The sequence below is a fragment of the Mobula birostris genome, chromosome 6 (genome assembly GCF_030028105.1).
Source record: "Mobula birostris isolate sMobBir1 chromosome 6, sMobBir1.hap1, whole genome shotgun sequence".
Classification (NCBI taxonomy): Eukaryota; Metazoa; Chordata; class Chondrichthyes; order Myliobatiformes; family Myliobatidae; genus Mobula; species Mobula birostris.
The window spans coordinates 12,361,624-12,376,328 of record NC_092375.1 but is presented as its reverse complement, the minus strand read 5'-3'; the positions used below and the strand labels follow the sequence as shown (position 1 = coordinate 12,376,328).

The window sequence follows — 14,705 nt, the reverse complement described above, 5'->3', positions numbered from 1 at the left end:
CTGGTGCTACACCTTGCCCAAGGGTGACCTGCAGTCTAGCAGAGGGAAGGAGTGCCTTACACCTCCTTTGGTAGAGATATATCTCTACCCTGCCACCCAGATTTTCCTGCAGCTTGCTTTAAAAAGGCTCATGACCATGATTATTCTTGGCAAATTTTTCTAGAGAAGTGGTTTGCCAATGCATCTGGTCTGTGTCTTTACAAGATGGGTGACCTCAGCCATTATCAACAGTCTTCAGAGATTGTGTGTCTGGCGTCAGTGGTGGCATAACCAGGACTTGTGATTTTTATCATTGAGATACAGTGCAAAATTGGCTTTTATAAAGAGGTTGGACAAGCTTGGATTGTAGCGGCATAGTATGAAGGGAGACCTGATTTTTTAAAATTATGAGCTACCTAGACTGGGTAGACAGCCAGTATCTTTTTCGCCATGGTTGAGTTTATCTCAGACTGAAAGGCATGCATTTAAGATGGGAGCGGGAGGGTTCAAAGGATTTGAGCGGGCAGATTTGTTCTTTTACACAATGGTGGGTGCCTGGAACGTGCTGCCATGGTTGTGGTGAAGGCTGATATGATAAAGGTGTTTGAGAGACACTTGGATTGGTAATGATTAAGATTAAAGATTAGCTTTATTTGTCACAGGTACATCAAAACATAGTGAAATGGGCAGTGAGCAGCTCATGAGCTTCTGGTACAAACATAGCACACCCACAACTTACTAACCCTAATCCATACACCTTTGGAATGTAGGAGGAAACTGGAGCACCCAAAGAAAATCCATGCGGTCACGGGAGAACGTGCAAGCTCCTGACAGACAGTGGTGGGAAATAAACTCTGATCTCTGATGATGTAAAGCATTACGCTAACCACTGTGCTGCTGTGCTGCACCTAATGATTATGCAGCACAGCATAAGGATGTGCAGATAGAAAGATATAGGTGTCATTAGCATAATTAATTCAGCACAGAGTGTATTCCTCTGATGTACTCTTCTATGTAAAATGGTGATCACAAGTTGAATTCTCTAACACTTTGTCTAGGGTAGGTTTCACGCTTAATTCAAGGGTATTGAAACTGAAGTACTTCGGTTTCAGGTTTAATTACAGATTCACAAAGTGAGAAGTATCCTTCTTGATCCTTGCAGAAGGGGATTAGATGAGAGGCCAAAAGAGATGGGGAGATCTTGATTGAATTTTTTTCATCCGTATTTACTCAGGAGATGGACACGGGGTCTATAGAAGTGAGGCAAAGTGGCATCAAGCTTATACAGATTGCAGAGGAGGTATTTGCTGTCCTGAGGCAAATTAGGGTGGATAAATCCCTAGGACCTGACATGGTGTTCCCTTGGGCCTTGCAGGAGGCAAGTGCAGAAATTGCCAGGGCCCTAGCAAAGATATTTAGTTCACCCGTAGCGATAGTTAAGGTACCAGAGGATTGGAGGATAGCCAGTAATTTTCCACTGTTTAAGAAAGGCTGTAAACAGGAAATTATGGGGGTTCTAAGGGACTGGATATATAAGTATTTGGATAGACCTACAGTTCAGTCAGCATGGCTTTGTACATGGTAGGTCATGTCTATCCAATCTTAGAGTTTTTCGAGGAAGTTACCAAGAAAGTGGATGAAGGCAAGGCAGTGGATGTTGTCTGCGTGGACTTTAGCAAGGTATTTCACAAGGTTCCGTATGGGAGGTTAGTCAAGAAGGTTTAGTTGCTCAGCATTCAAGATGAGGTAGTAAATTGGTTTAGACATTGGCTTTGTGGGAGAAGCCAGGGAGTGGTAGTAGATGGTTGCTTCTCTGACTGGAGGCCTGTGAATGATGGAGTGCTGCAGGGATTGGTGCTGGGTCTGTTGTTATTTGCTAACTATATTAATGATCTAGATGATGTGAAAAACTGGATCAGCAAATTTACGGATGACACTAGGATTGGGGATATAGTGGGCATTGAGGAAGGCTATCATGGCTTGCAGTGAGATCTGGACCTACTGGAAAAATGGGGTGAAAAATGGTCGCTGGAATTTAATGCAGACAAGTGTAGGGTGTTGTACGTCAGTAGGACCAACCAGAGTAGATTACTAACCAGTGAATGGTAGAACAAAGCGATCTGGGAACACAGGTCCATAGTTCATTGAAAGTGGCGTCACAGATAGATAGGGTCATAAGGAAAGCTTTCAGCACATTGGACTTCTTAAATTAAAATATTGAGTATAGGAGATAGGATGTTATGTTGAAATTGTATAAGACATCGGTGAGGCCTAATCTGGAGTATTCTGTGCAGTTTTGGTCATCTACCTACAGGAAAGATGTAAGTAAGGTTGAAAGAGTACACAGAAAATTTACAAGGATGTTGCCAGGTCTGGAAGACCTGAATTATAAGGAAAGATTGAATAGGTTAGGACTTTATCCGTAGAATATAGAAGATTGAGGGGAGATTTGATAGAGATATACAAAACGATGAGGTGTATAGATAGGGTAAATGCAAACGGGCTTTTTCCACTGAGGTTGGGTGGGACTACAACTAGATGTCATGGGTTAAGAGTGAGAAGTTTAAAGGGAACATGATGGGAAACTTCTTACTCAGAGGGTGGTGAGAGTGTGGAACGATATGCCAGTACAAATGGTGGATATGAGCTCAATTTCAATGTTTAAGAGAAGTTTGGATAGGTATAGGATGGTACGGGTATGGAGGGCTACAGTCCTGATGCAACTTGTTGGGACTAGGCAGTTTAAATGGTTCAGCATGGACTAGTTAGGCCAAAGGGCCTGCTTCTGTACTGTACTTTATTATTCTAACTAGTACCCTCAGTGAAGTGCTCATAGATTCGGAAGTAATTTTATTTAAATCCCATGTGACAAATTGGTTGCTAATAATTTTTAAGATTTCAGAGTTTGAAAATGTGACTCTGGCACACAAAGGTAAGGCTGTTGCTGTTATTTTCTTTAGGATAGATCAGGAAATAATGTTCAGCTACAAATCATGTGACCCTTTTTGGAAAGGACTTTCAAGTTCCTTAATCCAGGGCACTGGTAATAGCAGCACTTGGTTAAAGTTTACAGACATGTAAACAGTTCCTTGGTATGAAAGCGGCTTTGAGCTTGTCCCTTTTTTAATCTCTCACCTCCACACTGCATTGCCTTGAATGAGCTGGTGGAAAAACATCCCAGTCACTCCAGAGTTTGTCAGTCTTTGCAGTGGAGCAGTTTCAGTGAACACGAACCTCTGTGTCTCTCACTGTAAAGGAAGGAGAACAAGACGCTAGTTGTGGTGGAGAGCGCTCATGGGCTTTGGTAAAGATGGAAGTGAATGTTGGATTTGGGTGTAGAATTGTTGTTCTTGTAATTTAGCTTTTGTTTATTTGGTTGTAGTTGTATATAATCGTCTATATACATGTAATTGTTCAGTGAATTACAGTACAGTTGCTGTGGTATTTTTCTAGAAATTTCTTAGTATTCAGTAGCATGTGTTACAGCACATAAATCTGGCTATTTTATAGGCTAAATATCAATTGATTTTTTTTCCATCTCTAGTCTGAGTATGAGAAAATCACAGTTTCTTTTCAGTCTGGTCTTTTCTTTGTTCCTTCAATGCTGCTGCTTATTCTTTGCTCTTGTAATAATTAGCAGATGATCGTAAGCATTAAGTTTTATGAGTAAACTCCTCTCAGGCTTCCAGCTGTGTACCAGTGTCGATTTTAACTGACATTTCAATGAATTCTCTGCCACCTTCATCAGGGTTAATGCCTGTGTGTATCTAGTCCGGTGGTATATATACTAGACTGGATGTGCCTAGGCATTATCCCTGATAAAGATGGCAAAGGCTGTCATCAAAACATTGGCTAAAATTGATACCTGCACCCAGCTGGAAACCCGAGTGAGGTTTATTCGTCATATACACTAGGAAACCACTAGATCCTTTTTCAGTAAGTTGTATGCCTCATTCTTGATTTCCAAAGAACTTTTGATCACAAAAGCATTAAGATCCAATCAGAATCAATTATGCTTTCTCTTCTTTTTGCCCTTGCGAGAGGTTGAATCTTCTGCTGGCATTTCCCCACCAGGGAGATCATCTGTACTGTAGATCTGCTAAGGTGATATAGGAAAGGACCAAGGGTCTTTGTCGTGGTTCACCCTGAACAGCTGTGTAATACAGTACCGTCTGACTTGGGGCTCCTTCTCAGGGATACACGTAGAGACAGACAACAGGAGATGCTGAAATAAAGTTTATTTTTGGAATAAAAACCATGCAAATAAGTAATGCATACTGGAGGGTAGATTACAGCTTAAAAAGTGCACATCCTCATAGTGTAGGTTACAAGAAAATAGATGGAGACACTGAGTAATGGAGGAGTCGTGAAGTAGGCTGCTTTCACCAAGTGTCGTATTTACCTATGGTGCCTCTACTCTGCATGTTTTTATTTTCCTAATTAGTACTATTTGTCTTCTGATTTTCCATGCAGGTTGTGAATCCCATACCCCACAACCATGACGAAGAGATCAGCGGAAATAGAAATAGAAATAGATGAGGAGGAGAAACGGCATTGCACAGAGGAAAGGTTGGTTACATCCCTTGCATCCAACAACCTGTCTTTAACCAACTACAGTATATTGAAATTTTTCTTTAACCTTACTTAGAGATTTTTTTCCCTTTAATCCCTGCTTAAAGTGAGATGTTTACTATTGGTAAATGGGGAATTTTATGACGGGTATCAGTCATTAGCAGAGCAAGTACAAATAGAAAGAAAGGCTTCTCCTGTTCTATGTCCTGATGTAGGGTCTTGAAATGTTAGCCGTCCCCCTGGTCCAGTGAGCTCCTCCAGCAGTTTTGTTTTTTTACTTCCCTTGTTCTGACCACTTTATGAGCCTCTTCCATAATTTCAGGATTGTGCTCTGACTTCATCCGTTTAATAAATTTCAAAGCAAAGCACAGTATCTAGAGTTTTCAAAGAATGGTGCAAATAACAAAAAAAAAAATCTAGTGAGCGGCAGTTCTGTGAGTGAAAACTCCATGTTCATGAGACAGGTCAGAGGAGAATGGCCAGACTGATTCAAGCTGACAGAAAGACAACAGTAACTCAGATAACCATGCATTAGAACATTGGTGTGCAGAAGAACATCTCAATCCACAGCATATCGAAACTTGAAGTGGATGGGCTACAGCAGCAGCTGACCAGAACATACAGATGTGCTCTCAGTGTCCACTTTATTAGGTACCTCCTATAATCTAATAAAAAGGCTGCTGAGCATATTTTAATGGGAAACAAATCATGAGCACTGAATGCTTCAGCCCAAATTGAGTGTCTGCTTCAAAACTTGAAAGATAGCTTGCACGTAATGTTTTTTTTGCTATGTGCCTGTGCCTCTTGTCATTGTCTTGGCTCGGAGAGATCACCAGTTTGGGAGGTGTTGCAATAGAAGCTTTGGCGAATTGCTGCATTGCATTTTGTAGCCAGGGCAGCCTGCAGAACCGTGCACCAGTGATGGAAAGCATGAATGCTTAAGTTCATAATGAAATGACAATCGAGCATGTCTGTGCACTAATAGTGGAGAGAATGGATTCTGAAGTTTATAATGAAATAACAATCAAGCCGATTGTCATTTCGAAGTGAAGAAAGCTTAGAAGTGACTTTTTAGAGGTGTGCAAGCTGATAAGAGGCATAGTACATTGCTGGAGACTTTTTCCCAGGGCGGAATGGCTGATATTAGGGGGTGTAATTTTAAGTTGATTGGAGGAAAGTTGGGGGGGGGGGGGCGGGTGGACTGTCAGAAGTAAGTTTTTTTTTTACGCACAGAATAGTGGGTGCATGGAATGCCCTGCCAGGGGATGCTAGAGCAGATACATTAGGGGGGCATTTAAGAAACTCTCAAGATAGGCACATGGATGATAGGAGAGTGGAGGGCTATGTGGGAGAGAAGGGTTAGATTGATCTTATAGTAAGGTTGCCACAACACTGAGAGCTGTTATATATAAGTGAGAGAGATGGATCTACGCAGAGACTTGAAGATGATGAGTTGAATCCAGTTGAGAAATATAGTAGATACAGGATCAATACTCAAGTTTTGGGAACAAATCCAGGATATGAGTGTCAATTGAGTAGTGTTTTTTTTTCCAAGAACTGGTAAAGGACAAAGGGCCAAATGCGCTTTTACTTGCTGTGATTTAATGTGAACCATGTGGTTTAATGTGACGCTCCTTTGAGATATATATGTGTGTGTAAAAAAAAAGAAAACGGGCTAATGAGTTAACCAATTCTTCAATAGATTTGGCTATTACCCTCCTGTTCACACACCCCTCAGCACATCAGCCCAGGTGCCGAGGCACACATTGCTCCCTCAGCACCAACTCCGCCCCTCCTTCCTCCTCCCCTTTCCAGTTCAACACATGGAGGAACAACGCAGGCTACCACTGTTAACATCCCCTCCTTGCCCTGCACCTACCATCCATACCTCCATGTACCGACTGCTGTGGTCCCGATCTTCACCTCCTCAGCCCCCACCTTCCAGCAACTGCCCAGTCATCACGGACTCACCTTCACTACTGAGCAGGTGAGAAGGGCTCTGTGGAAACTTGGGCATGACAAAGCATTGGGACCCCCAAGATCCTGAAGGAGGTTGCTGAACAGCTGTGTAGCGTTCTCCAGTGTATTTTCAATTTGAGTCTCCTGCTAGAAAAGGTCCTGACTGTGTGGAAAACATCGTGTATGGTTCCAGTCCCCAAGAAGGGTCAACCAAAAGCCTTGAATGACTACCGTCCAGTGGCCTTGACTTCACACATCATGAAGACCCTACAGAGGCTGGTGCTGGCTCATCTCTGACCCCTGGTCAGATCAGCCCTCGATCCCCTACAGTTTGCCCACATTGGAGTCAATGATACTGTCATCTACCTGCTGAACAGAGCCTACTCCTATTTGAATAAGCAGGGCAGCACTGTGAGGGTCATGTTTTTTGATTTCTCAAGTGTCTTCAATACCATACAGCCCTCATTGCTAGGGAAAAAGATTTGTTTAATGCAGGTTGGCACTTCCATTGTATCCTGGGTAATGGACTACCTGACTGGCAGACCACAGTTGGTGCAGCTTCAGAGCTGTGTGTCAGACATGGCTATAAGCAGCACCGGGGCCCCACAGGGAACTGTATTGACTCTCTTCCTGTTTACCCTGTATACCTCGGACTTTAGATACAATACTGGGTCATCTCATCTGCAGAAATTCTCTGATGACTCCACAAAAGCTGGGTGTATGAACGGAGGATAGGACAATGAATACAGGACCCTAGTAGAGGACTATTTCCTGAAGAGACTGAGGTTCTTTGGAGTATGCAGGCTTCTTCTTTACATGTTCTACCAGTGTTGTCACCAGTACAATCTTCTGTACGGTAGTGTGCTGAGGCAATAGCTTCAACATGGATGATGTCAACAGACTTAATAAACTGATTAGAAAGGCTGGTTCTGTTATAGGAGTCAAGCTGGACACAGTGGAGACTGTGGTAGATCAAAGGACTCTATGGAAAATCCTGGAAATTCTGGACAATATTTCTCACCTTGGCTGAACAGAGGAGCACTTTTAGAAATAGACTAAGACAACTGTGATGCCCCAAAGACAGCTATATGAGGTCATTCATATCTTTGGCCATTAGGCTTTATAATGAGTCAACCTATAACTGGGGAAGTGATGACCCCCTCCATTCAGACTGTTTGAGGTAACTTATTTTTTATTTTTATTTCTCTTCTAATATTTGTATAGCTGTGCACTTGCAGTGCTACTGTGACACTGTAATTTCCTTCGGAATGAATGAAGTATCTATCTATCTAAACATAAGTACAGACCTGGCTTCCCCAGTTGCCTATGGCAACAAATTCCACAGATTCACCACTCTCTGGCTGAAGAAATTCCTCCTCATCTCCATTCTAAAAGGACGCCCTCTATTCTGAGGCTGTGGCCTCTGGTCTTGGACTCTCCCACCATAGAAAATATCCTCTCCACATCCACTTTATCAAGGCCTTTCACCTTCGATAGGTTTCAATGAGATCGCCCCTCATTCTTCTGAATTCCAGTGAATACAGACCCAGAGCCATCAAACACTCATCATATGACAAGCAGTTTAATCCTGGAATCATTTTCGTGAACGTCCTTTGAACCCTCTCCTGTTTCAGCACATCCTTTCTAAGATAAGGGACCCAAAACTGCTCACATTACTCCAAGTGAGGCTTCACCAGTGCTTTATAAAGTCTCAACATTATATCCTTGCTTTTATATTCTTGTCCTAACATTGCATTTGCCTTCCACTGACTCAACCTGCAAATTGACTTTTACGGAATCCTGCACAAGAACTCCTAAGTCCCTTTTCACCTCAGTTTTTTGTATTTTCTCTCCATTTAAAAAACAGTTAACCCTTTCATTTCTTCTCCCAAAGTGCATGACCATACACTTCCCGGCACTTACTCCATCTGCCACTTCTTTGCCCATTCTATTAATCTGTTTAGATCCTTCCGTAACCTCTCTACTTCCTCTAACTATATTCATAATGTTTGCAAACTTTGCAGCAACCCATCAATTCCATCATCTGAATAATTAACATATAACGTAAAAAGAATCAGTCCCAACACAACCTCTGTGGAACATTACTAGTCATAGGCAGCCAACCAGACAATGCTTCCTTATTCCCACTCTTTGCTCCTGGCAGTCAGCCACTGCTTTATCCATACTAGAATCTTCCCTGTAACATAGGCTCGTAGTTTATAAAGCAGCCTGTTATGTGGTACCTTGTCAAAGGCCTTCTGAAAATCTAAATACACAACATCAACAGATTTGTCAGGCAGGATTTTCCAATGCTGACTATGGCCTATTTTATCATGTGCCTCCACGTACCCTGAGTCCTCATCTTTAATAATCGACTCCAACATCTTCCTAACCACTGAGGTCAGATTAACTGGCCTGTAGTTTCTATTCTTCTACCTCTCTCCTTTCTCAAAGAGTGGAGTGACATTTACAATGTTCCAGTCTTTCGGAGCCATTCCAGAATCTAGTGATTCTTGAAAGACCATTGGCAATGCCACCACAATCTTTTCAGCCACCTCTTTCAGAACCCTGGGGTGTATACTATCCGGTCCAGGTGACCTTCAAATCTTTCAGTTTCCTAACAACCTTCTCTCAAGTAATGGTAACTTCACACACTTCATGAATCCTGAAGCTGGAACAGTCACTATACTCTTAGTGTCTTCCACAGTGAAGACTGATGCAAAATACTTACTCAATTTGTCCGCCACTTCCTTGTCCCCCATTACTACTTCTCCAGCATAGTTTTCTAGCCTCTCTTTCGCAGTTTATGTCTCTGAAGAAACTTTTGGAATCCTCTTTAATACTATTGACTAGCTTACTTTGATATTCCACCTTTACCTTTTTAATGACTTTTTAATTACCTTCTCTTCCCGATCCTCTAATTTCCCACTAATGTTTACTCTATTATATGCCGTTTCTTTGGCATTTATGCTGACTTACCTTGTTCGTCACAGTTGTGTCATCGTACCTTTAGAATACTTCTTCCTCTTAGGGATGTATGTATCCTGTGCCTGCCAAATTGCTTCCAGAAATTTCAGCTATTGCTGCTCTGCCATCATCCCTGCCAGTGTTCTTTCCCAATCAATTCTGGCCACCTCCTTGCTCATGCCTCTGGAATTCCCTTTAATAGGCATCCATTAGTCTCGTGAGACCATGGATTTGCGCCTTGAAAGGTTTCCAGGGAGCAGGTCTGGGCAAGGTTGTATGGAAGACCGGCAATTGCCCATGCTGTAAGTCTCCCCTCTCCACACCACCGATGTTATCCAAGGGAAAGGCATTAGGACCCATACAACTTGGCACCGGTGTCGTCGCAGAGCCTTGCTCAAGGACACAACACGCTGCCTCAGCCAAGACTCGAACTAGCGACCTTCAGATCACTAGACAAACGCCTTAACCATTTGGCCATGTGCCAACACAAATTCCCTTTACTCCACTATAAAACTGATACGTCTGACTTTAGCTTCTCCTTTTCAAATTTCAGGGTGAATTCAATCATATTATGATCACTTGCCCGTCAGGGTCCTTTTACCTTAAGCTCTCTAATTAATTCTGGATCAATGACTACTGTTTTTTTTATATAGACTAACCAATAGTAACAGGGACATCAAGGAGCAGATAGGGAGACAGATTCTGGAACGGTACAGTAATAACAGGGTTGTTGTGATGAGGAATTTTAATTTCCTCGATATTGATTGGCATCTCCCTAGAGCAAGGGGTTTAGATGGGGCGGAGTTTGTTAGGTGTGTTCAAGAAGGTTTCCTGACACAATATGTCGATAAGCCTAAAAGAGGGGAGGCTGTACTTGATCTGGAATTGGGAAATTAACCTGGTCAGGTGCCATGTTTCTCAGTGGGAGAACATTTTGGAGATAGTGATCACAATTCTATCTCCCTTACCATAGCATTGGAGAGGGATAGGAACAGACAAGTTAGAAAAGCGTTTAATTGGAGAAAGGGGAAATATGAAGCTATCAGGCAGGAACTTGGAAGCTTAAATTGGGAACAGCTGTTCTCAGAGAAATGTATGGCAGAAATGTGACAAGTGTTCAGGGGATATTTGCGCGGCGTTCTGCATAGGTACATTCCAGTGAGACGGAAAAGATGGTAGGGTACAGGAACCATGGTGTACAAAGGCTGTTGAAAATCTAGTCAAGAAGAAAAGAAATGCTTACAAAAGGTTTAAAGAACTAGGTAATGATAGAGATCTAGAAAATTATAAGGCCAGGTGCGGCTCCAAGGAGGCAAATCATTTTCATATTTTTTGGGATTGCCCTAAATTAAGTCTATTTTGGGAAGGTATTCATAGAACATTAGTTAAGGTACTTAGGTCCCAGATACCTCTGAACTTTGAGATGCTCTATTTGGGGCATGTATTGTTCCTTGAACAGAAGGAAGATATAAAGTTGCTGCAGGCCCTCTTAGCAGCAAGTAAGAAATCAATCACTAGAATATGGCTAAATCCAATACCACCTACATTAGAAGATTGGTATGAAATTATCTTGGAAATATTTAAAATGGAAAAGTTGACTTACTCCCTGAGAACTCAAAAAGAAAAATTTTATCAAATCTGGAATAAATGGATTGAATATATAACCCCAATGCGAGCAGACTTTAGATGACTCTCCTAATAATTTATATTGCTCTTCTCATCAACACAGTAATATTGCTAACGTAAGCATCCCTAGCCTAAATGTTTGGTTTTTTTTTTGGTTTTTTTTGGAAAATAGAGAATTAACACAAGTAAAGGGAAAGATTTGGGAAAGGGATAAAAAAATGAAAAAATTAAGTAAATAAGTGCATAGGGAATTGGATAATTATGTCTGCGGGCAGGAGCAAGCATGAACAAATTAGGATATAAACACCTACAATGGTTGGTGTATAGGCTTGTATACAACATTTTGGACCAGTGGAAATGGTCCAGAAGGGTTGTGTGGAAATTAGTGTTACCATTTTTCTTAACAACTAATTTCATTACATAGCCTAATAGGTTAGATTTACCACAGTACATAATTATCTATTTAAATGTTTATTTTCCTTTTATATCATCTCAATGTGTACTTAAGAATGTATAAATAATTGTAGTTTTATACATATAAAAAAATGGAAAAGGTTATATGTGTGAAAAAAGTACATGGTATTTGTGAATTCCTTATCCAAATAAAAATAAAATTTAAAAAAAAAAGAATGAAATTAGGAGAGCCAGAAGGGGCCATGAGAAGGCCTTGGTGAGCAGGATTAAGGAAAACCCCAAGGCATTCTACAAGTATGTGAAGAGCAAGAGGATAAGACATGAGAGAATAGGACCAATCAAGTGTGACAGTGGAAAACTGTGTATGGAACCGGAGGAGTTAGCGGAGGTACTTAATGAATATTTTCTTTCAGTATTCATTACGGGAAAGGATCTTGGCAATTGTATGGATGACTTACAGTGGACAGAAAATCTTGAGCATATAGACATTAAGAAAGAGGATATGCTGGAGCTTTTGGAAAGCATCAAGTCCTGGACCAGACGAGATATACCCCAGGCTACTGTGAGAAGCGAGGGAGGAGATTGCTGAGGCTGTGGCAATGATCTTTGCATCATCAATGGGGATGGGAGAGGTTCCGGAGAATTGGAGGGTTGCAGATGTTGTTTCCTTATTCACGAAGGGGAATAGAGATAGCCCAGGAAATTATAGACCAGTGAGTCTTACTTCAGTGGTTGGTAAGTTGATGGAGAAGATCCAGAGAGGCAGGATTTATGAACATTTGGAGAGGTATAATATGATTAGGAATAGCCAGCATGGCTTTGTTAAAGGCAGGTTGTGCCTTATGAGCCTGATTGAATTTTTTGAGGATCTGGCTAAACACATTGATGAAGGTAGATCAGTGGATGTTGCGTATGTGGATTTCAGCAAGGCATTTGATAAGGTACCCCATGCAAGGCTTATTGAGAAAATAAGGAGGCATGTGATCCAAGGGGACATTATTTTGTGGATCCAGAACTGGCTTGCTCACAGAAGGCAAAGAGTAGTTGTAGACAGGTCATATTCTGCTTGGAGGTCGCTCACCAGTGGTGTGCCTCAGGGATCTGTTCTGGCACCCCTTCTCTTCGCGATTTTTATAAATGACCTGGATGAGGCGGTAGAGGGATGGGTTAGTAAATTTGCTGATGACACAAAGGTTGGGGGTGTTGTGGATGGTGTGGAGGGCTGTCAGAGGTTACAGCGGGGCATTGATAGGATGTAAAACTGGTTTGAGAAGTGGCAGATGGAGTTCAACCCAGATAAGTGTGAGATGGTTCATTTTGGTAGGTAAAATATGAAGGCAGACTATAGTATTTATGGTAAGACCTTTGACACTGTGGAGGATCAGAAGAATCTTGGAGTCTGAGTCCATAGGACACTCAAAGCTGCTGCATGGGTTGACTGTGTGGTTAAGAAGGCATAGGGAGTTTTGGTCTTCATCAACAGAGGTAATATTACAGCTATATAGGACCCGGGTCAGACCTCACTTGTAGTACTATGCTCAGTTCTGGTCACCTCACTACAGGAAGGATGTGGAAGTTATAGAAATGATGCAGAAGAGATTTACAAGGATGTTGCCTGGAATGAGGAGCACGCCTTTTGAGAATAGGTTGAGTGAACTCGGTCATTTTTCCTTGGAGCGATGGAGGATGAGAGGTGACCTGATTAGAGGTGTATAAGATGATGATGAGAGGCATAGATCGTGTAGATAGTCGGATGGTTTTTCCCAGGTCTGAAATGGCTAACACGAGAGGGCACAGTTTTAAGGTGCTTGGAAATAGGTACAGAGGAGATGTTAGGGGTAAGCTTTTTATGCAGAGAGTGGTTAGTGCCTGGAATGGTTTACTGGGGACAGTGGTGGAGGCAGATATAATAGGGTCTTTTAAGAGAGACTCCTGGATAGGTACCTGGAGCTTAGAAAAATAGAGGGCTGTGGGTAACCCGAGGTAATTTCTAAAGTTAGTACATGTTCGGCACAGCATTGTGGGCTGAAGGGCCTGTATTGTGCTGTAGGTTTTCTGTGTTTCTATGTTTCTATTGCATAACACCTAATCCAGAATAGCTGAACCCCTATCAGGCTCGAGAAGTGTATCATTTCCTTCAGTAGTTCAAGTTTTTGCTTGCTGGTGTAGCCGCAGACTATATGACTGCTCTATCTGAGTTTCTCAAGGATCAAGGATCAGCTTTATTCTCCATATACATTTACATGTATTAGGGACTTGCCATGGTGCGTTGCATGACATGCAACAGAAAACAACAACATTCACAATTATAAAAAAAAAAGTATAAAAATAAGTTGGAGGTTAAAATATGCATAAATACCAGCATGTATTTACAACGTAAATCAAATTATAAACAGTGGCTTACAGTGCAGTCACTGAGTCACTGATGTAATAGATAGAGTGGTTAATCAGATTAACTCTCTGGGAGAAGAAACTTTTAAGATGGTGTGATGTTTTTTTTGTTTTCGTAGCTCTGTAGTATTTTCCAGAAGGGAGCTTTTGGAAAAGGCAGCTTGCAGTAATGGGTGATGTCTGCAATGACTTTCCTGCCTGCTTCTTTATCCTGGGCACACACAAGCCATGCAGTGATGGTAGAAGGCAACCAATCATCTTTTCTGCTGTCCTGACAGCTCACTATAGTTTTTGTTTATTATGAGAGGATGCTGCACCAAACTGGACAATAATGGCTGATGTGAGGATGTTCTCCATAATAGAGTTTCTCATTACTCGTTTCTCTCTTCCTGATGTTGCTGATGCAGATTCCAATGACTTGATGGTTGATGTTTGACGAATTTCATTTCTTCCATTTCACTCTTTTTTTCCAGCATTGCGGAGCAGACAACTATCACAACTGCAGAGTTTGTCAGCCAAGCCATTGACATCAATGAACCTGTCGGTAACCTGAAGAAACTGTTAGAACCACGCCTTCAGTGTTCCTTGGAAGCACATGAAATTTGTCTTCAAGATATCCTGGTAAAGAATTAGATCTGATGTGAGATTGTTTGGAGAATTGACAGAATTTGGACTATGTATACTGAGTCCTTGGCTACTGAGCTCTTAGTTAAGGTTGAAGTATGATGTGTGTTTACAGTACAGTGCATGTTCTTTGGCCCATCATATGATTTCTATCATGTATGTAATGAGCTGCT

The 14,705-nt window shown here is 41.7% G+C and overlaps 1 protein-coding gene across 4 annotated transcripts in view; it reads left to right on the top strand.

Moving 5' to 3' along the window:
- gabpa (GA binding protein transcription factor subunit alpha) overlaps positions 1–14,705 on the top strand; it is a 75,270-nt gene that overhangs the window by 23,079 nt on the left and 37,486 nt on the right. For all 4 annotated transcript variants that reach the window (XM_072259879.1, XM_072259880.1, XM_072259877.1 and 1 more), the window contains 2 exons: positions 4,453–4,548; positions 14,382–14,529. In XM_072259879.1, the coding sequence (XP_072115980.1) occupies positions 4,478–4,548; positions 14,382–14,529 (219 nt within the window). In that variant the 5' untranslated portion in view covers positions 4,453–4,477. The remainder of the gene's footprint in view (positions 1–4,452; positions 4,549–14,381; positions 14,530–14,705) is intronic.